This window comes from Festucalex cinctus, chromosome 14, assembly GCF_051991245.1.
Source record: "Festucalex cinctus isolate MCC-2025b chromosome 14, RoL_Fcin_1.0, whole genome shotgun sequence".
NCBI lineage: Eukaryota > Metazoa > Chordata > Actinopteri > Syngnathiformes > Syngnathidae > Festucalex > Festucalex cinctus.
The window spans coordinates 16,024,124-16,048,906 of record NC_135424.1 but is presented as its reverse complement, the minus strand read 5'-3'; the positions used below and the strand labels follow the sequence as shown (position 1 = coordinate 16,048,906).

Below are 24,783 nucleotides of genomic sequence, written 5' to 3'. Positions count from 1 at the left end.
TGCAGCAGGCACCATAAAACACTGAAACAATGCTGAGTCAAAAGCCAAAGAATAAAAATGTGCTTTAAGACCAGTTGTAAAAGTGGATAGAGGGAGGTTGCCTAATATTTAGCAGAAGGTCATTCCAAAGGGACATCTGACAAAGGCTCGAACCTACGTTTAATCTTCAGTACCTCCAGTAGTGCCTGGTCCGCTGACCTGAGGCACCAGGTAGTGGTGGAGGAGCTGACTAAGCTGAGAGAGAGAGAGAGAAGGTGGGCCAATTAGGCTATTTAAAGATTTGAAGACAAAATAATCTTAAAATGAACTCTAAATTGCACAGGCAGCCAGTGAAGGGAGGTCAGAATTGGGGTTATGTGCTTCTTCCTTGGACCAACTGGAGACGCTTGAGGAAGGACTGGCTGACTCCAAAATACAGTGCGTTACAGTAATCCAGCTAAAATGTAATGAATGCATGGATTACAGTTTCTAATACTGTTGAGAAAGGAGAGACTTAATTTAGGCCAGCTGCCTAAAAAAAACAAAAAAAACAAACAAAAAAACAATTAGCGACAGCACCAATTTGCCGTTCCAATTTAAAACCTAAGTTTGAGACTGTTGGCTTTAGATAAAGCACCAATGGGCCAAAGTCAGCAGGATAAGATGTACAAGGGCCACTGGGACCAAAGAACACAACTTCTTTTTTCTTTTCATTGAAGTTCAAGACATTGAGTGTCATCCAGTCAATCAGAAGTTGACCAGAAGAAGCTAAATCAATCAAGGTCCAGGCACAGATAAACAGTAATAATATAGAGCAACTAACATAATGGAAAAAATACATATACATTGTTAACGAATGTGAAAAGCCCTATATTGATACATTATTGGCCTATGTGTAATTTTGCTAAAGAAAAAAAATAGATTTAGATACACTTTTTAAAAGTCAAGGTTTAATGTGCACCACTGCACAGCCTCCTAAAACGAGTGAATCGAATACTGTACATTTTACTTCTAGCATTCTTGCTAGCTCAGCCTCAGAGAGCCTACTTGGCGGATGTCACGAGTCAAGTGACTCTGATGAGTCACATGTTTATGCTGAGTAGTCAGCTGATTGGCAGCCATAAAGGCTCGAACACAAGCCCCAGCTTGCCATAGCATTTGGAGCTCCAGCCCACATTCGCCGTATCTGACGAGCCTGAAAACAGCGGAGTCATGCTGCTTCTAGCTCTACTTTTCGTGTCCTCAGGTAATGTCCAAACACACAAGGAAAAATTAACATTGATATAATATATAGTATACATACGTCACCGTGACGATGAAGACATCCTGGTTGTACAGTTTTACTAGTTATTGAAAGGCGGAAGCGATACTAGCCTTGTAAACAGTAAATACCATACAGTACAAAACATGTGACCGCTAGCAGCTGCTACCACTAACTTGTTCACATTATGTACTCGTTGTGGCATATTTATCCAAGCTATCTTCTGAATGAATTGTACAAATTATATAATTTGCGAGATCAAAGAACAATCGGCGTTTCCTGCTAAGCTAGCTTGCGTTGATAGCATCAAACCATGCCGAGATGAGCCGTGCCCCAGTTAAACTTGTTTTTGTTTTGTTTTGTTCCATCACAGAAATAAACATGAATTATTTTTCTAATCATTTAGACTCTTTATTTGGTGATTACTTTTATGGTCTGATGCTGCTGTTGTTTTGTTTTTGTTTTTGTTTTTCAGGTCAAATATGTCTTGGCTACATGTAACTTGATCTTATTTCGCGTGACTCTGACTCTCATATCTCGTTATGCTGAAAAGGGAAGTTCAATAAAAGTCACCTACCACGAACTTTCATTTCAGCATTTTAATTCCTACTGTGTTCTGCTCTGTTCCCGTATTGTTTGGTATTTGCCTACATTTTTCAGCTAGCCTGCACGATAAAAGAAATACTGTATACAGTAGTAGTACATAAAGGGGTCATCTGACGCATACTTTGATTTATAGTTGCTTTTTGAGGAACCTGCAAAAAAAAAAAGCAGGCCTATTGTTGAACCGAACATGAAAAGAGATATTTGGGCTTAATGTTTGTACTGCTTATCTTTGTCCTAAGTATGGTGAGAGAGAGAGTAGATACTTAATTGTTCTGTGTACTTTGAACTTTCACATTCTTGCATTGTTCTGTAAAGATATCCACACATTGCTCTGTTAAGAAGCATAGGCCCACTAATTTCTCATTGCACAAAATCCTGCTTATTGGCTTATTCTAAAGCCTTCTAAATAGGAGAAGTTGTTTTTGTTTTTGAACAGTCTGTCCTTTTTATTGTTTCAAGATTATTTACTGAAGTTCTGCTTGGAATACATACAGCCTTTTATTTCAACTGTATGGTAGCATGACTGAAGTGAAGGGGGTGTGGGCTTTAATCTGTTTTCCTATGTCATTATCTGTGCAGCCACTCACTCACCTTTTGCTTGCTGATATTTTTACAGTTTTGTATACATTGGCTTCTATTTCCTATTTAAAACATGGTGGTCTCTTCCATGACTGAGCAACCCCCTTTTTTGTTTTGTTTTTTTCTTTGAAGAAATGATCCACAATTTAATTACTGTGTAGGCGTTAAACTTTTCCAATACACCTTTTTTTATTTTTTTATTTTTTTTTTTAAATTTTTATTATTATTATTATTATTATTATTATTATTATTTTAAACGTGCATGCATTCTTAAGTAAATATTGTATTATAGTTTGTTTGTTTTGTTTTTTTGGTACTTTTTTGAGTTTTTGAAAATGTGATTTAAAAAAAAAAAAACACACCTTCAAACTTCGTTTTCTACTTGTGGAGCCCTCCTTCTCAGATTGGCTGACAACTTTTAGTTAAAAATTAGCCACCAGTTGCGCAGGCAGGCCAAAATTTAGAGACTGGTCAAATAACTACGTTTCAAATGTACTCCAAAAACTCAACTTTACTAGCGCAAATGGAAGATTATTGGTCAGAGGAGCAATGGGCAGTATAATAGGTACTTTTCTAGAGCAGGAAATTGTTATTCTGTGAATTTATTATGGAGGATTTTTTAAGTCATTTGAAGTCACATGACAACCCACCGAAACAATATAATCTGAATAATATGTTTAGACTAGTGTAGGAACGTGGAACATATTGATACAAATAACATTTTTGACTTTAGTTTCAAAGTTTTTTTTTTTTTTAAATTTTTTTATTTATTTTATTTTATTTATTTTTTTTAAGCAGTTGAATAATGACAATGTCAGATGGTTTAATTAGTCCTTTGAGTTTGTGGCTGACATGTCGATTTAGTTAAATGAGATGCCTTGCGATGTTGGTCGGTGCTTGGTTTGTCTCTTTGTACTTTGCTGACAGATTGTTGCATCTTTGTTAGTCCAAGTCTTTGTGGTTTACTTGCCTCGTGCTCACGTCTTTTGACCCGGAACTCTATTAAACTGCTGTTGTCTGAGTAATCTTTCTGAAATATCCATTTGGCGGCTCTTTTAGTGATGAATTTTAGCAAAATGTGATTTAAATTTCAAACCATCTTGTAATCAATGTTATTGAGTTACTGTTGGAGCAGTAGTCTATAAATAATGATGGTTCTTTGTGTATTTTGCAGCCGTGGCCTCCCCTTTGCTGGGCACAGAGCAGTGTGCTCGTGGACCCCCTTACTGGTGTCAGAATGTGAAGACTGCGTCTCTTTGTGGTGCCGTGACTCACTGCCAGCAGAACGTCTGGAACAAACCCCAGATGGTGAGACTCTTCCTCCTTGTGCATAATTACTTCCATTTTCCTTTTATGCTTCCATTTTTTTTCTCTCATCAAAATGAAACTTCTGTAACACTTGCTTTTGTAATCATGTTCCAGAAAGCTGTGCCTTGTGACTTGTGTAAAGAGGTGATCATGGTAGTCTTGCAGGTTTTGAAGGACAATGCCACACAGGTATTTAAAGATAATAATGAACTTTTGCTACTTTTAGTCACGTTTCCACCTAAAAGTTAATGATGTGATTACAGGCTGAGATTATTGGCTACCTGGAGAAAGCATGTCAGCTCATTCCTGACCAAGGTTTGAGTGCCGAGTGCAAGGAGATGGTTGACAATTATTACCAAATTGTCTTGGAAATCATCATTGGAGAGCTGGTAAGTGGTCTCCTCTCGCATTTGAGGGCATACTACTCTTATCTTTAACTCATTCACTCCCAAACATTTTCACTGAAGCAACCTCCTTCGCTCCCGGATTTTTGACTGATTTTGCAAGGCCCACAGCATATTGTGTTCTATTGCTATAAAAACATGGAACCTACCAAAAGAAAGATTAGTCTCTTCTTTCACCAGGAATTAAAACTATATTTTGTGTCTGTTTCTGTTATGCAGCAATTAGCATTAGAATATAGTTAATTTTCATCATTATTCACAAATCTGTTAAACACTGGTAAAAAGAGCTTGTTGCAAATGGCCTTGGATGATCTCTTATATTCAGCTGCCACCTGTTGGCCGTTTTTGTAATAACTACCATTGCTTTAAGTGACCTGTTTAGGTCAGAGGCTTCATCACAGCCTTTTGTATGCTTGAGCATAAAAAAAACATATAATTACGTCTGTGGGACCAAGGCAGTATTTAAAAGAACGTTTTTGGGAGCAAATGAGTTAACCAATGAGATAAATAAATGCCACTCCCTGTATGAGTGTGAAAGAAAAAGCGTGTTGTCAGTGCAGTATGGAGAGATGACCCAGGGCTATTGATGGGGAAGTGAAAACGGAGAAGCCATTATGCAAGACGGAACCTTGTGACTAGCAGCATTGTTACCTCACCTGCTTCACTGATCTTTCACGTAGTGTGAGTGTTGATTTTTATTTATTTATTTTTAGGAGGATCCAGGTGTGGCTTGTGGAGCCATTGGTTTATGTCACTCCCAGCAGATGGTCCTGGCTGCGCTTCAGGACCAGCTGATGTCCAATGAGATCCCACAGGTTGACATGGCCAAGTCAGCATCACCTTTCCTTCTAAATGTGCCTGGCCTCTTGTACCCACAGGAAACCCCCAAACCAGAAACTCCAGTCAAAGTAAAGTTCGCGCTTTGCACTGCTGTGAACAAGTACGTTCCACACTGGTCATTTAACAGTCCCTCCTTCCTTTCCTTAGGAAAATGGTGATGTGTGCCAGGACTGCATCAAGTTCATGACTGATGCACAAGCAGAAGAAAAGGCCAACTCATCATTTGTTGATACTCTCCTTGAGAAAGTTGAGGAGAATTGTGACAAGATGGGACCGAGTTTGTCAGACATGGTAAGCGCCACACACGCATAGTTTTATATTATTTTATTAAAATGGATTTTGGGTCCAACTAGGGCTGTGTAATTAATCAAAATTCAATTCCAATTCCAATGATTACACTACATGATCACAAAAGCGGTGTAATCATAAAAAAACACTAATTTTGAGTTGTTTAAATTTATACACTTGCACCTTTTTTAAATTTTAAAATCGCTAACGTAATACATTTTGTTTTTTCCAAAAGGAACTTGCATACCAGTAATCATAGTGTGTCAAAGAAGTTTTTGTCTTAAAATATATTTATTTATTTATTTATTTATTTATTTTTTTTTACAATTAAACATTTTCTTGTTCTGTACCAAAAATAAAAGATCCTCGTAATTGTGGTTTCAATTATTGCCAAAATAATTTTTTATTAAAATTTTCTTCATAATCGTGCAGCCCTAGATCCAACACAATTTTTTTTTTTTTTTTTTTTTTTTTAATTGGCTATTTTTAATTTTAATTTTGCCTTTTCATGTTTTAACATAAATTAAAACATTAGTGGTCATTCAAATCAGATGTTAAACATTGTAATGTAACAACAAGCATTACTGAGCTGCTGCGACTTGTGCATCTAATTCTTAAACGTCCACTATCGCACAAGTAAGACATGAATCTAACCACTTATGTCAAAGCATAACCCTCAAAAGCCTTTGCAAATGATCAGTACCGTCAGCTAGTGCGCAAAGCTAACATCTGTATACTGTAGTCCAAACAGGAAAAGTTACAACAAAAGCAGGAAGTTTCAACTTAACAATGATAAAACTAGCAACTGAAGTAAACATTAAACAGAAACAGTACTTCTGCTCAATTATCCATATGACTACTGAAATGTGTTTGTGAATATTATCATTCATTCAGGTCATTTCATTCTCACTACATTGAATCAATCCAAACTGTCTTGTCTAAAGAGTTAGCTTTGCACGATGAGTATTTTGGAGCCGATAACCAATAAGCCCATAGCAAGAAATTAATAAATTAAACGACAACCGGCAATTAGAAGATGGACCAATCTATTTAACCGACTTTTCTAAGTACTGTACAGCCAACCTCCACTATTTGTGGGGAATTGGGACCACCCACAATTTGCTTATAATTGACACCCAATGAAATACCTTATGCGATACGCTGGTGTCCCACAGTTTGATATGTTGTCTCTCTTTTCCTTACAGTGCAAGCAGTATATCAGCATGTATGGCAACCTTGTTCTTCAGAAGATCTTTTCCATGGTGAGTCCTCCCATGACACAATAAGAGTTACACAACATGTCAACTGGTAAAGCTAAGAGGACAATATTTTGTTCAAATTGTTGATACTAGTCCAGTCTGGCCTGCTGATACCTTTTTATTTCCACCAATCTATTTCCTTCCCACCCATACTTAATTGACCCTTCGTTCATATCTTTTCTTCTTCCCTTTTGACTCTATGCTGCTCCTCAGGATCAGGTAGGTCTTGTACATTCATGCTGTAGCTTCTTATCCCTTACATTTTACGACTCCTATTGCTGTGCTAGCATTACTTACCTGACACTGTAGTTGCATTGCTTTAACATATAACCTGCACAGATTGCTTGGTTTTCCACATCAAATGAGCATACTGAATATATGTGTGCGGTGTTTTTATTTTTATTTATTTATTTTTTTTAATTTTAGCAAATTAGCTTGTTGTGACTTGCATTGGAAGCACCGCCTTGAATTTACTGCACATCTTTGTCCTGATTTGGAGCAGATTTAATCTAATAGCTCACTCTCCGCTGCATAAACGTACACTAGCTAATAGCGTACGCATTTATGTAATTCACTAAACTTTGTGCACGGGGGATTAAAAACTGCGGAATGGTGTGCAGGTTGCATGGATGTAGCGTAGTTCGATTCACGGCAATGAAACTTGCCTTTTTCTGTCCACAGGATCCCAAGGAGATCTGTTGCATGACGGGCTTCTGTAGTGAAAGTAAAAAATCCACTCCCATGTTGAAGTTGCAGGCTGCGAAAATTGTACCTGCTGCCAAGACCTTGCCTGCTCTCAATCTTGTTCCTGCCACCAAAGTGGAATCTGCCAAGTTGGCTAAAGTAATTAGTCAAGCTCGACACTTTATTTATTAGTTGTTATTGTTGTTGTTTTTTAAATAGTTGAACCAAAATTGCATTCTATAAGACAATTTCACAGTAGACCCCTGTCTGTGTTCCAGCCTATGGTGCGAGTTCGGGATTCCCCCACATGTGCAATCTGTGAGTTTGTCATGAAGGAGTTGGAAGACATGTTGGAAGACCAGGCAACTGAGGTGAAACATGGACCACGTAACACAAACTATCAAGCTAACAGTGTTGTTGCAATTAAGCATGGGTGCATCTTTCTACATGTATCCCAGGAGGAGGTCATTCAAGCTGTGGAGAAGGTTTGCGTATATTTGCCATCCTCCTTGTCTATTCAGTGTAAGGACCTAATTGAGACCTACGGCCAAGCCATCATTGAGCTGCTGGTGCAGCAGGCTGACCCCAAGACTGTTTGCACCATGTTGGCACTCTGCAATGATGCCACACATGCTTATGTCCGTAAGTTCTCCTTTTTCTATACATTGAAGGCAAAAAGGCTTTATGTGGGCTGATCTTCAGTTGGGTCAACTTTTGATTTACAATTATACAACAAATAGGTGTTTTGTTTTGTTTTTTTGCATTTATTATTTTGCTTACTGTTTTTGTATTTTCTGGTCTACAAACAAAGGTGTCCAGTTAGTGAAAATGGCCATTTTTAGAAATTGCGTACAATGTAAAACAAGCGCCCAAAAAAAAAAAAAGTTTGCCAAATAATTTAAAACAAAAAAACTTACAAATTATCTGTGTTGATATGAACTACATAATATATTCTTCTTCTTGGACATGTATCAAGTTGTACTGTATTGCCAATCTAAAACCAAGACTCATTCCAGCTGCCCTTGATAAGACTGCCTTCAAAAATGGTGGCTACTGCAAGGTGTGCAAAATGGCCGTCTCCTACATCGACGGAATCCTTGAAAAGAATGCAACTGAGCAACAGATTGAAGAGGCGGTGAGAAAAGTTTGCAGGTTCCTGCCCGACTCCTTCCAGACAGAGGTCAGAAGATTGACATCGAAGTAGTAGCTGCGATTACGACTGTCATATTAATAATTGTGTTTGTCAACAGTGTGATCAGCTGGTTGAACAATACGAGCCCATGCTTGTGCAAATGCTCCTCGAGATGCTTGACCCGGACTTTGTATGCCTGGTGGGTTTATTAGCGTCTTCACCATGTTGTGTAGGTCACGAAGTATGGTGAGGGCCAGTTAAGCAGCTTGTGTGCGTGTGTGTGTGTGTGTTAACAGCAAGTGGGCGCCTGTCCTGAGGCTCTGCGCAGACTGCTGGGAAGAGAGCAGTGCACTTTGGGACCTTCGTTCTGGTGCAGGAGCATGGAGACAGCTACTCGATGCGATGTATGTTACTTTTCCCCAGTGGAGCTTGAGGATAAAACTCAAATACACTATAACCTTACAGTTGAACTTAATCTGATCTTCTGTAAACTTTCAAATATATATGTATCTAAATGTTGCAGTAATTTTTGCACAACTTTCTCTTATCTAATAAGGAGATAAATGTCAATCGAATCAGCATTTTACATGTTGCTAATGTGAGACTTCAAACAGGACCTTCCTTGGAAGTGGCAACTGGATTAATCGCATCACAGTAAGGCACAGAAGTAGACTACCTTGAAAATGTATTTGTCAATTCATGGACCGCTTGTGAATTGTTGAACAGAAAGTTGTGCAAAAAAAAAAAGTTACTGAAGTATTGGAACATTTGGGCATGTTTTGGGCTGCTCAATTTAAGTTCACCTGAAAGTTTTTTTAGGTTCATTCGTAACTTTTTGTTAGTTGAATTTATTATGATTAATATTTTAATGGATGAATTTTTGAGTAGCAAATTTCTCTCTTTCAGGCTGTGGCTCACTGCAAGCGCCACGTGTGGGCATAGAAGAAGATCAGCGCCGACTGACACTTTTTAGGGAATTAACTGCATTGCTGCTTCCTACTTCAACTGTTTGTTCTTTTCTTGACTAGATTAAGTGACTGTTTGTTTAATTTGATGTGATTTATGGAAAGGGACAGGACTTTTTTTTTTTTTTTTTTTTTTTTCTCCCCCTTCCTTCCTCCCCCTTTCTGGGGCAGGGGTTGGGGTTAATTACATACACGCCAATTTATCACTGTAATATTTCTCAGTTTGGCTTATTTGAGTTGTATTGTGCTTGCTAAATCTGATTATATGTAGTAACAAAAGTTTCACTTGTGGTACCATGTCAAGAGCAACATTTTTTTTTCTTCATTGTAGGAGCAAAAAAATTTATTAAAAATGACAAATGTTTATTATTGTAAGTTCATAATGTTTGTGTGATGTTTTTAGGAGGTAATGGCATGGCCTTGAATTTTCCTTCCATTGTTTGCACATTCACAGCTGTTTGTAACTGGTAGATTTTACACCAAGCATCCTCTGTTTTGCTTCATATCCTGAGCCTGCTGTAAGTTCATCTGATTGTTTTAACTATTAAAATGATCCAAATCAAGGCCTGCCATGTCTCACCTTCATTGCCCACATGATCACTGAGTACTGGAGCAGAAGATGGAGTCTGCAGCGGGAGTACCCTGAGCTGCTGGTGCACAAGCGCACACACAGCCAGGTTGAACGCATCCATTGACATTTGAAAACTCAAAATATAGTAAGTACGACGGTAACCTCAAAACCACGAAGAACCCGCTTAAAGATCAGGATCGTTATCAGGCATGCTGTTGAGCTGATTATACGAATCACAAACTCGGTCCTCCAGGGCCAGAGTGCTGCATGTTTTGGAGGTTTCCTTCTTCCAACACAAGCAGGCTCGTTATCAGCTTATGCAGGGCTTGCTGATGAGCTGATCTTATATAGCTGTGTTGAAGAAGGAAAACATCTAAAACCTGCAGGACTCCGGCCCTCGAGGACAGAGTTTACCCACCCTTGACCGGCTCTGTCGATTTCTGAAGGTGCTGTAGCGTCCTCTAGTCCCGGTGTAGCGCCATCACTGAAACCACTTTCGTGTCGTTGGAGACTCCTGTCAAAATAAAGAAGATTGTGGAGTTGATATTAGATACTAAATAAATATAGTCAGAAAATGTAGCTAATAATTTTATCATTAGTCTCTCGTGCTTTTTCTGCCGTTTTAATATTTTATTTTGGAACATCACCACCGGATCTCATCACAAGTGTGGAATCCTGTGTACGTTTAAGAATCACAGTAAAGGTTATTTATCGAAAACAATGCATTACGTTTCACGTCATTCCATGTCATAATATGAATTACTTTGACTGATTACCTGGTTAATATTGTTTAGTTTACAAGTTTCGCTTTTTTGAAAGTATGGCATATCTTGTACTTTTGGTTGATACCTTAGTCTGAAAAATTAAAACCGGAAATATGGTAGATGTCGCTTGTAAAAGAAATGAGTGCCTGTGCCTGTTTGTGTCCGCGTTTTCATCAGCACTTGAGACCAAAAAAGACGCGAGGAGAACGAGGCGTTGTCTCACTGTGACAGGAGAAGACAGAAGGAATATTTAATGACCAAGCAACAGTAAGGTATGTTTTATATCTGTATAATCACCACGGCAGCCCTTGTGTACCAATTTGTGTACAGTACCTTTTGTGTTATACCTCCAACAAGTAGGAATGAAGCTGGTTATTTTCTCTACGTTAACTAGTACTAACATATTGTCATAACAATTAAAAGGGCATGGCAACATTTCGCTGAAACGTTGAGAGCAGGAATGAAGCTGGTTATTTTTTTTACCACGTTAACTAGTACTAACATATTGTCATAACAATTAAAAGGGCATGGCAACCTTTCGCTGAAACGTTGAGAGCAGGAATGAAGCTGTTTTTTTTTTTTTTTTTTACCACGTTACTAGTACTAACATATTGTCATAATTTAAAGGGCATGGCAACTTTCCCCTGAAACGTTGAGGCGTATTTGGTCATTGAAGAGTGAACAACCTTTACTTCCTAACTTGAAGGTGCCTAGTCTGCAGTCTCGAGTTAAGCGTGTCATTGCATTTTCCAGGCTAGTGTCATGTGAACAAATTGCTTCCTCATTGTTTCCTTATATACTACACGTGCTGTCATTTGTGCTGACTTCCCACTTTCCATGAGTATTTTTCTATAACATTAGTAAGAATTCTTTTGTGTATTCTGTAGAATGCAGCTCCCCTGCAGGTGTGTGCAACCTCCCTGGTGTGTTGGCCATATACTGTACATGTAATCCAGACCACCTAGTACACAATTGCACACTGGTAAGCAACACACAACAATGTTTCAAATCTATTTTATAAGATGATTCTGAGACATCTTAGAGTTGTGTATAGAATTTTGAGGAGAAAAAAACAGAATTTATTCTATTTTGGGATGAGGCTGTCACAACAAAATGGGGGGTGGAAGCTGTGAATACTTTCTGGATGCACAGGAGATAAGAAAACCTGTCACTGATTGTAAAATTAATAAATAAAAGAAAACTTGTCAACAGCGTCACTTTTTCATTTAAAAACCCTCTACCACCACCATCATCACAAAGAGCTGTCAAATGAGAATTAAAGGAAAATTATCCTACAATACATACTACGTTAGTGAGCGCTACACTATAATAGAAATAGTATAAAAAGTGACTGTTTGCTTGGGCATCAAATATTTTATCCCCTTGAGAAAAAGTAAGCTAATTTATAACCTTGATATAGTCTGTTTTAATTGCTGTTCTGCTAAACTGTAACTTCCATAAAATGGAAACTGTTAATTTATTTGTAGTGGGCAAAATCAGCAGGCGTTCAAATACTGATTTCCCCCCACTGTATATATTGTAGCTAAGATAATTGCTCTCAGTGTGATGCATTAGAGTAAAAACTCTACAACACTATAAACACACTAAAGATAGTGGTAAATTGATACCCCTATGAAAATGTGAGTTTTCTTTGTAAAAGCAGACTTTACGATACTCTTCTTGAATTGGATCTCATCAGTCAGAATGAGTCCCAATTCCCACAAATGCTTGCTTTTTTTCAGTACAGGTGGTTCACGTTGAAGAAATCTGTCCAAGATAATGCTCCCACGACATATATTTGGTCTTTGGACAAGCAAGAAATAGTAAGCTCCTTCATATACTGTAGTGTGTTGGAATAACAGTTAAAGGCTGATGCACCATGTTTGTTTTGCCCTCTGTGCTTAACAAGCAAAAACAAACAATGGAGTACGCAAATCCTCTACATTTCCATTGAGGTGAAGTCTCACAATATTTGATAATGTAATGCATGATGAAGTCCATTTTTTATTTTGAGAGTTACTTTGGGGGGGATGTTAATTATTTCATGCCCTCCTAAATATTTAAATGTGCTCACTTTGAAGGATTGTTTCTTCATTAACTCACCTTTCATCCAATTCTCAGATTTCTCTGTAACACTGTCCACTGCAACTTGCAAATGGACGGAAGCGCACCTGCGCGCCCCAGCCTCAATTCCTCCTATATCCCCGTTGCCCTCGACAACTCCATTTCATCGGAGGATGAGGAGAGCGAGGATCCGACTCCTTCCTCAGCATCCCTGGCCGTCCGCTACACTCCCGATGATCGCTACTCTTTGGTCTACATCATCTTCTTCCTCATGGGCATCGGCTCTCTGCTGCCGTGGAACTTTTTCATCACGGCCAAAAGCTACTGGCTTTACAAAATGAGCAATGGCACAGAGGAGCAGCGGTCTGGCATCAGCGTGAGTATGACATAGGACGGGTTCTGTTTTTTTGTTTGTTTGTTTTTTAATTAGTTTAGTTAAAAAAATGCTTAGTTTTTTTTCTTTTTAACCTATGATTTGTGTGCAATATAAAAAAAAATAAAAAAATTAATAAATAAAAAAATAAAAAATAAAAAACAAAAAACATGGTAAAATTAGAAAATAATGCATTTCTTGCATTTCGGCTGAGTTAAAAGGAAAAGGCAGGCGAGCCGAGCCATTGCAGCCAAAAGTCAAGCATGAAAAATTGTTGCTTAGGAGCGACGTCATCTGAAGGTGCTTTTCTATTTGCTGCTCCAAGACATCACTTGTGTGCAACACACTTTCAAACATTCTTATTCTGGTTAATATCTAAATAAAACTACTTAAAATCACATTTAAAATCATCCCCAAAGGCTCATGCAGTAAATTAATTACCAGACTAAAACGTAGTATATTGTATACATAAAGAAATTGTTTTTTGGAATTTTAGTTGGTTTCCGTAAACTAAAATAACTGGTCAACACATTAACATTAAAAGTGCCCCAAAAACTTGTCAAGGACAAAAAGGGCCAAAAAATTAGCATCCAGTAAGATTTGCAAATCAACACTGATTGGACTCAAGAATTGGTATCAATACATCAATTTGCCTCTTTTACACACAGCTCACACAAAATTGCCAAATCAGAGCTGTAACAGAAGACACTTCTTTTGTCCATTATTTACACACAAGAGCAAAGTGGAATATTGCTACAACTCAGCGCTTTCAGTTTCTGCCACCACCCTTTTCTTGGCATTGCAGAATTGTGTCATAGCCATTGTCGATCCTCTGTTACGGCTCTAATACTACATATCTGAAGGTGCAAAATTGATGGGTCGACTTTGTCCTTCCATTTTTTGTCTACAAACAAAATGCCAGCTCTTAGAAGCCACGTAAACAAAGTTTTTTTTTTGTAGTCTCTTCTCCTCTGGGTTAATTTTCCATTCATACCACAACTTGCTCCAACATGACTTCTCCAAGAAGATGCTAGTTGAAATTAATATCAGCATGGTGTCATACAGTGTGTGGGCATGTCAGACATTAAATAGCGAACTGTTATTGTAAAAAACAAAACAAACAAAAAACTGGGTAATTTCTCCCTTTTTTAATCCCTATTTTCTTGGTAAATTTGCACATATTCCGCCGCTATTTGTGTGTGCATACTATCAGTAACTCCTTGAACAAATATGTTTTTCTTTTGCTATTCACAGGACTATTTTGAAAGTTACCTGACATTTGCTTCTACGGTGCCTTCTGTGCTGTGTTTGATTCTCAACTACATTCTCGTCAACAGGTCACTTGCATTCAACTTCATTATTACATGCGATGAACGAACAACAAAAACTCCTTTAAAGGGGAAGGAAACCCCAAAATGCTGTTTCCAATATGTTCAATGCAGCCTCATTAATTTTAACGTGTTATTATGATAATTAGTGCATTTGTGGAATATGAGTTAAGCAACAAAATCAACCAGTTTTTCTCCATATCAGGGGGCGGCCATTTTGCTACTTGCTGACATCATCACAGTTGCACAACCAATCATGGCTCACGTGTTTTCTGAAGCTAAGCTGTGATTGGTTGTTAACTGAGCCCCAACTGTGATGTCATTTTAGTCAACAGGAAATAGTAAAATGACCCCCTGGTTTGGATAGAAACTGATGGATTTCGCTGCTCAACTCATATTCCACAACTCATATTCCACAAACACAAGTTTGAGTTGCCTTCCCCTTAAAAAAAAAAAAAAAAAAAAAAAAAAAAAGTAATCAGCTGAAATGTTCTGCCCGTATGCTATGCTGCCAGTCACAACGTCGGCCCCTCTTTGTGCTTTCCAGGCTGACTCCAAAAGTGCGCATCCTGTCGTCTCTCTTTGTCATCCTGCTGGTGTTTGTGGCGACCACGGTCCTGGTCAAGGTGGACGTGTCCCACTGCAGGGAGGAATTCTTTGCCGGCACACTGGCCAGCGTGGCCGTCGTCAGCGGAGCTTCCAACATCTTCTGTGGCAGCGTGTTTGGCATTAGTGGACACTTCCCCATGAGGATCTCGCAAGCCCTCATATCAGGTACATACTTGGTCAACACTTTGCTCAAATTACCATGAAATATATGTCATGAATAATTTCTTATATTGTTTTTATTTATTAACTGCTTACCCTCAGACGTTTTGTCTGTTTAATTACCAAATTGGTTTCAGTGAAGGACCGTGTAATCTTTGTGTCACTTAGGTCAAGCTATGGGAGGCACACTAAGTGCCGTTGCATCAATAGCAGACCTTGCAGTGGCGGAGGACGTGATCGAAAGCGCCCTGGCCTACTTCTTGACTGCAGACATCTTCATCCTGCTCTGCATCTTTGCTTACCTGTTGCTCCCCAGGCTGGCCTTCTCAAGGTGCACAAAAACTCTGTTGTGATCCACACTCTAGCTTTATCTGTCATTTCGCTAAACGAATACAAATTTCATGAGAGGAAATGTGAGCTTGTCCTCTTGCATAGCCTGAAGATAAGTTCACCCTTTAGTTACACGGAGGAAAGAATTCACGTGCTACAGCAGCACAAGATGGTGACGATAACAACAAAATAGTCCAGACTGGCGTTAAAGTGGAAAATGGTCACTAATAGTTAAGGTCAAACTCAATTTGTTTACAGACACATATTGATTATTGCCAAATATTGGAAATGACCTGCGATCATTTTAGAGGGAGTAAAATGTGTCAATATGTCTTATGCTGTACGTTTTTGAAAACAGAAAAAAAAAGGAAAGCGATGATGAGACGTTGACTCAGGAAGGCTTTAGTCAAGGCGGATTGACTTGTGAACACTGACAGTTCTAATAGAGCTCCATTTTTGTCTCAAAACAATCAGATGACAGCTTGATGTGGAACATCCCCTTTTGCAAATCGTACTTCCAAATGGCGTCAATCGAAGAAGATTCAAGTGTTGTCTGTACGTCTTAACAATTTGAAACATTTGGGTAAAAAAAAAAAGTAAAAGTTGACCTCAAATTACAAGAGGCAATGGATGGATGACACAAAAACTATATCAAGTTGTAAAATATCTTGTTTTTGTCATTCTTTGTCACTACATTAATAATAGTTTGTTTTCAAGACATTTTTATTTCTGTTATATTCGAATTTTGAATTTTTGTTTTACCACAGATGAGATCACAACCGATATCCACATAAAGAGATAAACAAAAAATATATAGTATAAAAAGATACATTTAAAAACATATCAATACCCAAGGTATAGGTACTCGCCCATCATCCATCCATCCATTTTCTTGACCGCTTATTCCTTACAAGGGTCGCTGGAGCCTATCTCAGCTGGCTCTGGGCAGTAGGCGGGGTCCACCCTGGACTGGTTGCCAGCCAATCGCAGTTTTTTTAAGTAATTTTTTAAATTTTACGTTTGTTTTCAACAAATTTTTAATACATTTCTGTTTTTAAAATAAATATATAGTATACAAAGAGACATTTAAAAACATCAATACTAAAGGTATAGGTACTCGCCTATCCCTATTTTTTTTTTTTTAAGTACTTGCCACAACATGTTGGTATAAGTATTTTTTAAAAATATTTGTTTATGTTTTACATTTGTTTTCAACACATTTGTAGTGTTTTTTTGACCACAGATGAGTTCGTAATTAATATCTACATAAATGAACAATAACAAACAATAAATATATATCACATGTCTTATAATTTGAGATGAAAATGTGATTTAAAACCATATCAATCTAACAACGAAAGAACACAAGTTAACTACAAGAAGCATGAAATCAGAAAATACCACGTGATAATCATGAAATGTTGTTTTTCCCTCCTCCACGTAGATACTACATGATGTCCGCCACGCTCGCCATTCCCGAAGAGCGCGTGGCAGGAGGGCGATCGAGGCCCCCGCAAACGCCTCCATTGTGGCCCATTCTCAAGAAGACGTGGCTTCTGGGGACGTGCGTCTTTTCTGTGTTCTGCGTGACCATCATGGTGTTCCCGGCGGTGTGTTCTGGCATTCAGTCGGTGGACAAGGACAGCGGCAGCCCCTGGACCAACACCTACTTTGCCCCCCTCGCCGGCTTCCTCCTGTACAACGCGGCAGACTTCTGCGGCAGGCAGTCCACCGCCTGGCTGCAGGTCCCGGGCCCCACCAGCCCACTTTTGCCCGCGTTGGTCGTGTGCCGATCCGTCTTGGTGCCTCTCATCATCTTCTGTAACTATCAGCCCCGAGACCACCTTCACATCGTGCTCTTCACTCATGACGTTTATCCCATCGTCTTCAACTGCCTACTAGGCTTCTCCAACGGCTACCTGGGGACTCTGCCCATGATCTACGGGCCCAAGGTTGTGCCGCGGGAGCTGGCGGAGGCCACCGGAGTGCTCATGTCCTTCTTCCTCACTCTGGGGCTCGCTGTCGGATCGGCCCTGTCTCTCATTATTGTGCATGCTATCTGATTATGTGCAGTATGTATCATGAGAGCTCTGAAGGAACGTTGCAATAGACGCTAGCTCACAACGTGAGTACCGGTACTTGATAGGGACCAGGCTCTGAGGCAAAAAGTATGCACGTTTGTGACATATACACTTCATTGAAACTGACCCCCCCAAAAAAGGAGGGAAAAAAGAAAAGAGGATGAGGATTATTTTAACATTGTTCCTCTTTTTACACCAACCAGTCAAAACTTAAAAATGACCAGTTGCGCAACAGAAGAGCATTGATGATATTCATTTATTTTATTTGTGCTTTAAAAAAAAAAAAAAAGAAATGTAAAAAAAATATATAAAATTAAAAACAATAAAAATGTAAATAAATAAAATGATATAAAAATAAATAAATAATAGAAAATGTAATATTTTTGGATTAATGGATTAATGAAATTATCTTTGTAAAGGCGCAGTATTTGACAGCTGCAGTTCTAAAGTTATGGCAGGTCAGTTACATGTTGGAAAAAGTATGTGACCTCATATAATCATGCTATTAAATAATATGTCTTATTAACTTTCTGGAAAATATGGTTATGTGTCCCTGGATTTTGGGGAGCCTCAAAATGAAGTCTTGCTTGGGGCCACATTTTGTCAGGGCGCTATAAATGCGTAAGTATTGCGAGAAATATTTAATCGTTCAATTCAAAAAGTGAAACTCATAGGTTCTCTATGCGGATTGAGTGAAATATTACACTCTTGGTGTTTAGCATGTCCGCCTCCCAGTTCTGAGGACTTGCATGTTCTCCCCATGCCTGCGTGGGTCTTCTCTGGGTCGTCCGGTCTCCTCCCACATTCCAAAGACATGCACGGCAAGTTAATTGGGTGCTCCGAATTGTCCCGAGGTGTGTTTGTGTGTGTGTGGTTGGTTGTCTCTGTGTGCCCTGCGATTGGCTGGCAACCAGTTCAGGGTGTACCCCGCCTACTGCCCAGAGCCAGCTGAGATAGGTTCCAGCAGTGCTGGACCCTGCGACTCTTGTGAGGAATAAGCGGTTAAGAAAATGGATGGATGTTTATATTACCACTAATGAAAACCCCAAGAATTTAGAATATTACATAAGAGACAATCAACAAAAAAAGTAAGTTGAATGAATCGATGTTTCACTATGAATTAAACTATCCATCCATTTTCTTGACCGCTTATTCCTCACAAGGGTCGCGGGGGCTGCTGGCGCCTATCTCAGCTGGCTCTGGGCAGTAGGCGGGGGACACCCTGGACTGGTTGCCAACCAATCGCAGTGAATTAAACTAGTGAAATGAAATAGAATTTTGTACAATGTTCCAGTTCTCGATGAATCTGTAAAATCTCTGACACATATCTTGATTGTTGATTGCATTAATTATTATTATTATTTTTTTAAACTTTACTCCAGTATTAGCTTTCAACCTTTTCTTGCTGTGATTTTTCCAAGTGCTATTAATGTGGTTTACAGATGAAAATGGCTTTCACTTACGTCAGTGGCCAACAGAGGGCGGCAAAGGGCAACATTGGGACTACCTGTGTAGGAAGCACCAACGTTGCCCTTCACCCCAAATGAATACTTGAACACACTCACTTTTTGTAACTCCAGACAATCATTGTATATTTTTTAAGAACAATAATAATAAAAATCATTTTATCAATAATTATGCCACACATTTTAATCATTGAAATTGCGCCTAAAGTGATTCTGAACAGTCATGTAACATCAGGCTGAACAAAACAAACCACGCAGAGGCTGTTTTTAAACTAAGAAATATAATTTATTGCATAAAAATTATATTTAGTTACAGGTAAGAAGGCTAGATGTTTATTTACAATTGGTACTTTACATAGATAAAATGTCACTGAAATACATTTTTAACATTTTGTTTGTAAAAATTCCTTTTTATTTTTATTTATTTTTTTAAAGAAAATCATTTTTTGAACAGGAGCAAAGAGAAATTTAGTCCATTTTGCAGCAACATGTATCAGAGCTACAGTGAACAATCCAAAACAATCTGAGAGAATAAATACTGGTCTACACGAGCCAGTCTCTGCAACAAGAAAAAAAACACCAATAACGTCCATGACCTTCATCCAATTATCCAATCCAGAAAGTTGCACCTCAGAAGAAGAAGAAAAAAAAAAGTTAAGCATTCCTGCGCCACATTTTGTTTGATACAAAATCAAAAACCCTGTCTGTGTTATGCTTTTATTTGAAAAAATAGAATTATTATTCCGCGAGGCAAAAGAAGTCAAGATGCTTTTATTTTCTTTTGCGCTTGCATAGCACTTAGAAATGTGCACCCCCATCAAACACCTGCACACGCACACGCACACCCCCACACTATCTAGCACTGGGTAGACCAGCCGAAATGTCCACACAAATAAACATACACGTGACGGTGGAGTCTGAAAGGGTTGTGAGCACACAAATAAAACAGCACGCACACGCAATTCATTCAGTGACATGACAAACTGCAGAAAAGAGGGATACTTCTGGTGCTTTGGTTTGGAGATTTCAAAGATAAAAACACTTTTCTTTGCTGTTTTTGCGAACAATTTGCGATGTAACAGACATCAGCGTTTCCCTCCTAACGGTAAGCTGAAAACGTGGATGCTAGCTAACACTGATGATGAAAAATAGCTTGTTGAGGGTCCTGGCCACGAAAAGACGGTGGTGGGGGGGGGGGGGGGTCGAGGTTTAACGAGCTACAGTGAAGAAACTGCAATGTAGATCAAGTGTTGAGGTAAAAGTCATACACTCTTCTTGCCTGTCTTGTTTATTCAAGACATAACTAATCAATTCTGACACATTTATCTGTGAACTCCAACGGCACATTTAAGCACTTCTGACGTACAGTGGAACCTCCAAAGTGGAACGCCTTAAAAGTGATACTCCCACAAATAATTCATTTCCTCTCCCTCCAAAATAATGTTGACTATCACTTTCTTAAACAGTAGCCTACATACGGATACATGCTGTTGCACACGCACTTTTTGTCTTTTTTTTTCTATCAATTTCTTGACTATTGTTGTTGACTTTTGTATTTGTATGTATACTGTCTTTGTTTTTGTTTTTTTTAAACATCTGGTTTTGCGATGTTTACCTGCACATCGTTTCCTATGATGATGCTATTATATTGATTTTGTTGTATTGTGCAAATAAATCAATAAAAGCAACCACAAAAGGCAGGATGTGCTCTTCTTCAGTAAGTCTCGCCACAAGCGACAGTATCGTTCGGAAACACATTCCTGTTCCCTCTCTGAGTGAGTATTGAAACTTTATTTTTAAGATTATTTCGTTCAGTTTTTTTTTTTTTAATGCTAGGGTGGGCTAGGATCTGAGCCCTGCTGCAAATCGTGAAAGTTTGAGTAATTAGCACACCCTCATAAACGTTATAATCGCAGATGGATGTCACAAGATGGCGGCAAAGCACCACTTTTATTTTAGACAGGGCTTTAACCTGAGGCACAAAAACAGGTGAGTTTTTCAGCAAAAAAAATTCAGTGAGTATGTGTGTGGAATACTAACTTGGAAAACAGTTGGTCAAAAAAAAAAAAAAAGACTGACTTTTTGAGTTATTTAAGTCAAGAAGATTGATCAAATTAAATTAATAACCCATATAGAAACAATTTGTTAGTTTGTTTTGTGGATTATTAATTTAGCTCAACCTTTTGGGTTAATTGAATAACACAATCAAATTGGGTCAATAATGAACGAACCCAACTTTTTGGGTTATTTCTCCTAAAAAAAAAAAAAAAAAAAAAAATGGAATATTAACTCACAAAGAAACCCAATTTGTTGGTTTTGTGGCTTTTTCTTTTTACCCAACTTTTTGGGTTAATTGAATAACCCAATTGTATTGTGTGAATAATGAATGGACCCAACTTTTTGGGTTATTTAGCCTAAAATAAATACATGAATTAAAAACAATAGGTGAAATTAAATTAATAACTCGCAAAGAAACCCAGTTTGTTGGTTTTGTGGGTTTTTCATTTTACCCAACTTTTGGGTTAATTGAATAAGCCAATTGAATTGCATTAAAAATGAACCAACCCCACTTTTTTAGTTATTTAACCAAAAAAAGTTGGGTTAAACTAATAACTCACAAAGCAACCAAATTCATTGGCTTATGTTGTGTGTTCATTTGACCCAACTTTTTAGGTTAACTGAATAATTGAATTGAGTCAAAAATGAACCACCACAACTTTTTGTAGTTATTTAAGCCAAAAAAGTGGGTCAAATTAAATCAATAACCCACAAAGAAAACCAAATTGTTTGTTTGGTTTGTTTTTTGGGTTAGTCATTTGACCCAACTTTTTTGGTTAATTGGATAAACCTAATTGAATTGCGGCAAAAATGAACCAACACAACCTTGTGGGTTATTTAGCCCCAAAAGTTGAGTCAAATTAAATTAATAACCCACCAAGCAAATGAATTGGTTATTCATTTGACCCAACTTTTTAGGTTAATTGAATAACCCAAATGAATTGAGTCAAAAATGAACCACTCCAACTTTTGCAATTATTTAAGCCAAACAAGTTGGGTCAAATTAAATTAATAACCCACAAAGAAAACAATTTTTTGGATTGCTTTGTGTGTTTTTTTTTTTTAAATAAATAAATTAATTTCTTTATTTTTTGATAGTTGACTAGCCCAATTTAATTAAGCCAAAAATGAACCAGCCCAATTTTTTGAGCTATTTAACCCAAAAAGTTGGGTCAAATTAAATTAATAACTCGCAAAGCAACCCGAATTGTTGTTTTGTTTTGTTTTTTTTTTTTTTTTGGGGGGGGGGGGGGGTGTTATTCATTTGACCCATTGAATAAACCTACTTGAATTGTGCCAAAAATGAACCAACACAACCTTGTAGGTTATTTAAATTAAATTAATAACCCAACAAGCAACCCAATTGGGTTCTTTATTTGACCCGACTTTTTTGGATGAATTGAATAACCCTAAATGTTGGGTTGGTCCCTTTTAGACCCAAATGTTTTTAGAGTGTGAAGAATGCAACGCATGATGTCAGTTTGACTTTGGACCAGATCAATCTCGTTTTAATTATTTCCAATGGGAGAATCGGTTTTGAACTAAAACAGGAGGTTAATGTGCATCCTGTAACTAATTGTGTCCAACTTTGAAGGCTCCCCTGTCTCACACTGGAATGAAAACACATTAAAAGAACAAAATGATGTTGTTCTCAATGACTGAGTGGCCTGCTGTGTGCTTTTATATAGCCTGCTATACTGTAGCAGAATTAGTTACACAGAGAAACAAAAGGGAAACGAGAGCAGCAATGATAAACAATCCTAAATATGGATGATAACTTAAAGAGCGTTCCCCAAAGGAAACTTTTAAAGGATGACCAGAAAACTCTCGCAATTTATTCTCAGCGGATGTGGAGTGCGGCAAAGTGGGAGGAGAGATTACACACAAGCACCCCCCTGCCAGTTGCGATGATCGAGTGTTTACGCCAAGGCTTTGAGGCATTTTGTTAGTACAATAGAAACAGTCACTCGTTCTACTCGACGAGATAAGAAGAGCCCAAAGCCAAGCGCCCAAACCCCACAACGCTTTCCTTTCGTCCTCGTTTGATTCGTCCGCGACCAATAAGCGAGAAACGCCAGCCAGTCTTGAGCGAGAGCCGATTAATGACCGCGGCAGCCCGAGGTGCTCGCTCGCACCACAATGGAGATTTGCATTGGTGACAAAACAATCAGGCGACTGGGCCCGAGGTGCGATGGCGTTCAATCATGCACGTCCATGCTGCTGCTCAAACATGGGTAATCTGCTTTTGTCATATTGTTCTTACTTCAACACGTTCCTTTTCGCTTTTCTACCCTGAAAGCAGCTCTATTTATATACAGTACATGAACATTTTCAGACTCTCAAACAAGAAAACATCTTTAAACTGCTTTCAAATCTCGACATCACTTTGGAGGAGGCTGAGTGGTTCTGGAAATGAGTTGATGACGAGGTAATAGAGGACGTGGGAACCGAACGGAAACGCTTTACCATCTGTGTCGCAGCGGACAAATTCATAGGCATGGTTACGATTATGATTTATGTTCTTGTTCCTCCGCCGATCAACAATCCCCATCTGTCGTCATGACGACGAGCACCTCACTCTTGCCCATCTCCTCGAGCGCCGTCGCCAGAGAGACCAGGTCTGCGTCGCCTTGGTGACAAGCTTCCCATAAGTCCAGGAGAACTCCCGTGGGGCTGGGCTTTGTTGCAAAGTAGTTCAAGTACCTGAGGGGGGGAAATTATACAAGTCAGTGGAAACCCGATCGCAAACAATTCAGTTCAGAGGCTCCGTTTGTGGATCATTCAGTATGGGCTAAGGTATGTCAAATTATTTACAGTAGCACCTAGAGCAAGGGATGGGCAACTGGTGGCCACCTGAGTGACCCCTTAATTATTTAAAAATAAATAATTGAAATAATAAATAAATAAATACATAAATAAATAAATAAATAATTTGCGGATCATTAAGTATGGGCTAAGGTATATCAAATTATCTACAATAGCACCTTGAGCAAGGGATTGGCAACTGGTGGCCCCCGAACGTACCCTGAGTCACCCCTTAATTAATTAAAAAAAAATAATGAAATACATAAACTAACTAACAAACTAACAAAATAAATAAATACATAAATGAATAAATAAATGAATAAATAAGTGAATAAATAAACAAACACAATGTAAAATATTGCTTCTTTTTTTTTTTTTTAAACCGCCAAAAACTTCAGAAAACGCTGAAAAATGTTCTGTATATTTAGGGGAATTTGGAGAAAAAAAATATTGAGGGGGGACTTGAAAAAGAAAACATTCTCAAATATGTTAATCTGTGGGTGCCAACTTCTAATTATGCTGGGTGGACTGTTGTTTTAAGTTGTAATATCACCATTCACCACTAGATAGCAGACATGACTTCGTTGTTTTTACAATGCGTATTATACTGCCTTATTCTACAACGTGAGGGTTTAATTCCCCCCCCCCCCCCCGCTTTGAAATAACATGCAGGACAAACAGTATCTCAATATTAAAATCAATCAAACAAACAAACAAACCTGTATTCGCACTTCAAAATGTTTGCTTTGTTCTTGTTTACTGCAAAACTGATGTTTATGTACAGCACTTTGTATACAGCAACGCCTCTTCTTAAAGCGCTTTATAAATAAAGTTGAGTTGAGTTGAATAAATATGTATGGTTTTGACTAA

The 24,783-nt window shown here is 38.3% G+C and overlaps 3 protein-coding genes across 8 annotated transcripts in view; 2 read left to right on the top strand and 1 right to left on the bottom strand.

The window, feature by feature from the left end:
* Positions 1-1,056: 1,056 nt before the first annotated feature.
* psap (prosaposin) lies at positions 1,057-9,868 on the top strand. Its single transcript, XM_077496402.1, has 14 exons — positions 1,057-1,225; positions 3,600-3,733; positions 3,848-3,922; positions 3,997-4,122; positions 4,851-5,045; positions 5,125-5,268; positions 6,471-6,527; positions 7,206-7,367; positions 7,487-7,579; positions 7,667-7,850; positions 8,225-8,388; positions 8,459-8,539; positions 8,637-8,744; positions 9,247-9,868. Exons 1-14 carry the CDS (start codon positions 1,192-1,194, stop codon positions 9,280-9,282), a joined length of 1,593 nt encoding a protein of 530 aa, XP_077352528.1. The 5' UTR covers positions 1,057-1,191; the 3' UTR covers positions 9,283-9,868.
* Positions 9,869-10,644: 776 nt separating this feature from the next.
* slc29a3 (solute carrier family 29 member 3) lies at positions 10,645-18,710 on the top strand. 5 transcript variants are annotated; one of them, XM_077496267.1, is made up of 9 exons: positions 10,645-10,912; positions 11,528-11,622; positions 12,388-12,463; positions 12,550-12,595; positions 12,762-13,080; positions 14,332-14,414; positions 14,953-15,179; positions 15,342-15,504; positions 16,948-18,710. In XM_077496267.1, the coding sequence occupies exons 5-9, from the start codon at positions 12,796-12,798 to the stop codon at positions 17,564-17,566; spliced, it is 1,377 nt and encodes a 458-aa protein (XP_077352393.1). In that variant the 5' UTR covers positions 10,645-10,912; positions 11,528-11,622; positions 12,388-12,463; positions 12,550-12,595; positions 12,762-12,795; the 3' UTR covers positions 17,567-18,710. The 5 variants fall into 5 exon arrangements, with proteins under 5 accessions (XP_077352393.1, XP_077352395.1, XP_077352391.1 ...); XM_077496269.1 differs by lacking the exon at positions 12,550-12,595 and having other exon boundaries at positions 12,383-12,463; positions 16,948-17,324; positions 17,406-18,710; XM_077496265.1 differs by having other exon boundaries at positions 12,383-12,463.
* Positions 18,711-22,921: 4,211 nt separating this feature from the next.
* unc5b (unc-5 netrin receptor B) overlaps positions 22,922-24,783 on the bottom strand; it is a 56,720-nt gene continuing 54,858 nt past the window's right edge. For both annotated transcript variants that reach the window (XM_077495450.1, XM_077495451.1), the window contains one exon: positions 22,922-23,811. In XM_077495450.1, the coding sequence (XP_077351576.1) occupies positions 23,646-23,811 (166 nt within the window). In that variant the 3' untranslated portion in view covers positions 22,922-23,645. The remainder of the gene's footprint in view (positions 23,812-24,783) is intronic.

Excerpts from the sequence above, each read along its gene's own strand:
- psap (XM_077496402.1), top strand. The coding sequence starts at position 1,192 with ATGCTGCTTCTAGCTCTACTTTTCGTGTCCTCAG. Across the intron at positions 6,528-7,205 it reads TTCAGAAGATCTTTTCCATG|GATCCCAAGGAGATCTGTTG; the intron begins GTGAGTCCTCCC and ends TTCTGTCCACAG. Across the intron at positions 8,745-9,246 it reads AGACAGCTACTCGATGCGAT|GCTGTGGCTCACTGCAAGCG; the intron begins GTATGTTACTTT and ends TCTCTCTTTCAG.
- slc29a3 (XM_077496266.1), top strand. The coding sequence starts at position 12,796 with ATGGACGGAAGCGCACCTGCGCGCCCCAGCCTCAATTCCTCCTATATC. Across the intron at positions 14,415-14,952 it reads AACTACATTCTCGTCAACAG|GCTGACTCCAAAAGTGCGCA; the intron begins GTCACTTGCATT and ends TGTGCTTTCCAG. Across the intron at positions 15,180-15,341 it reads CTCGCAAGCCCTCATATCAG|GTCAAGCTATGGGAGGCACA; the intron begins GTACATACTTGG and ends TGTGTCACTTAG.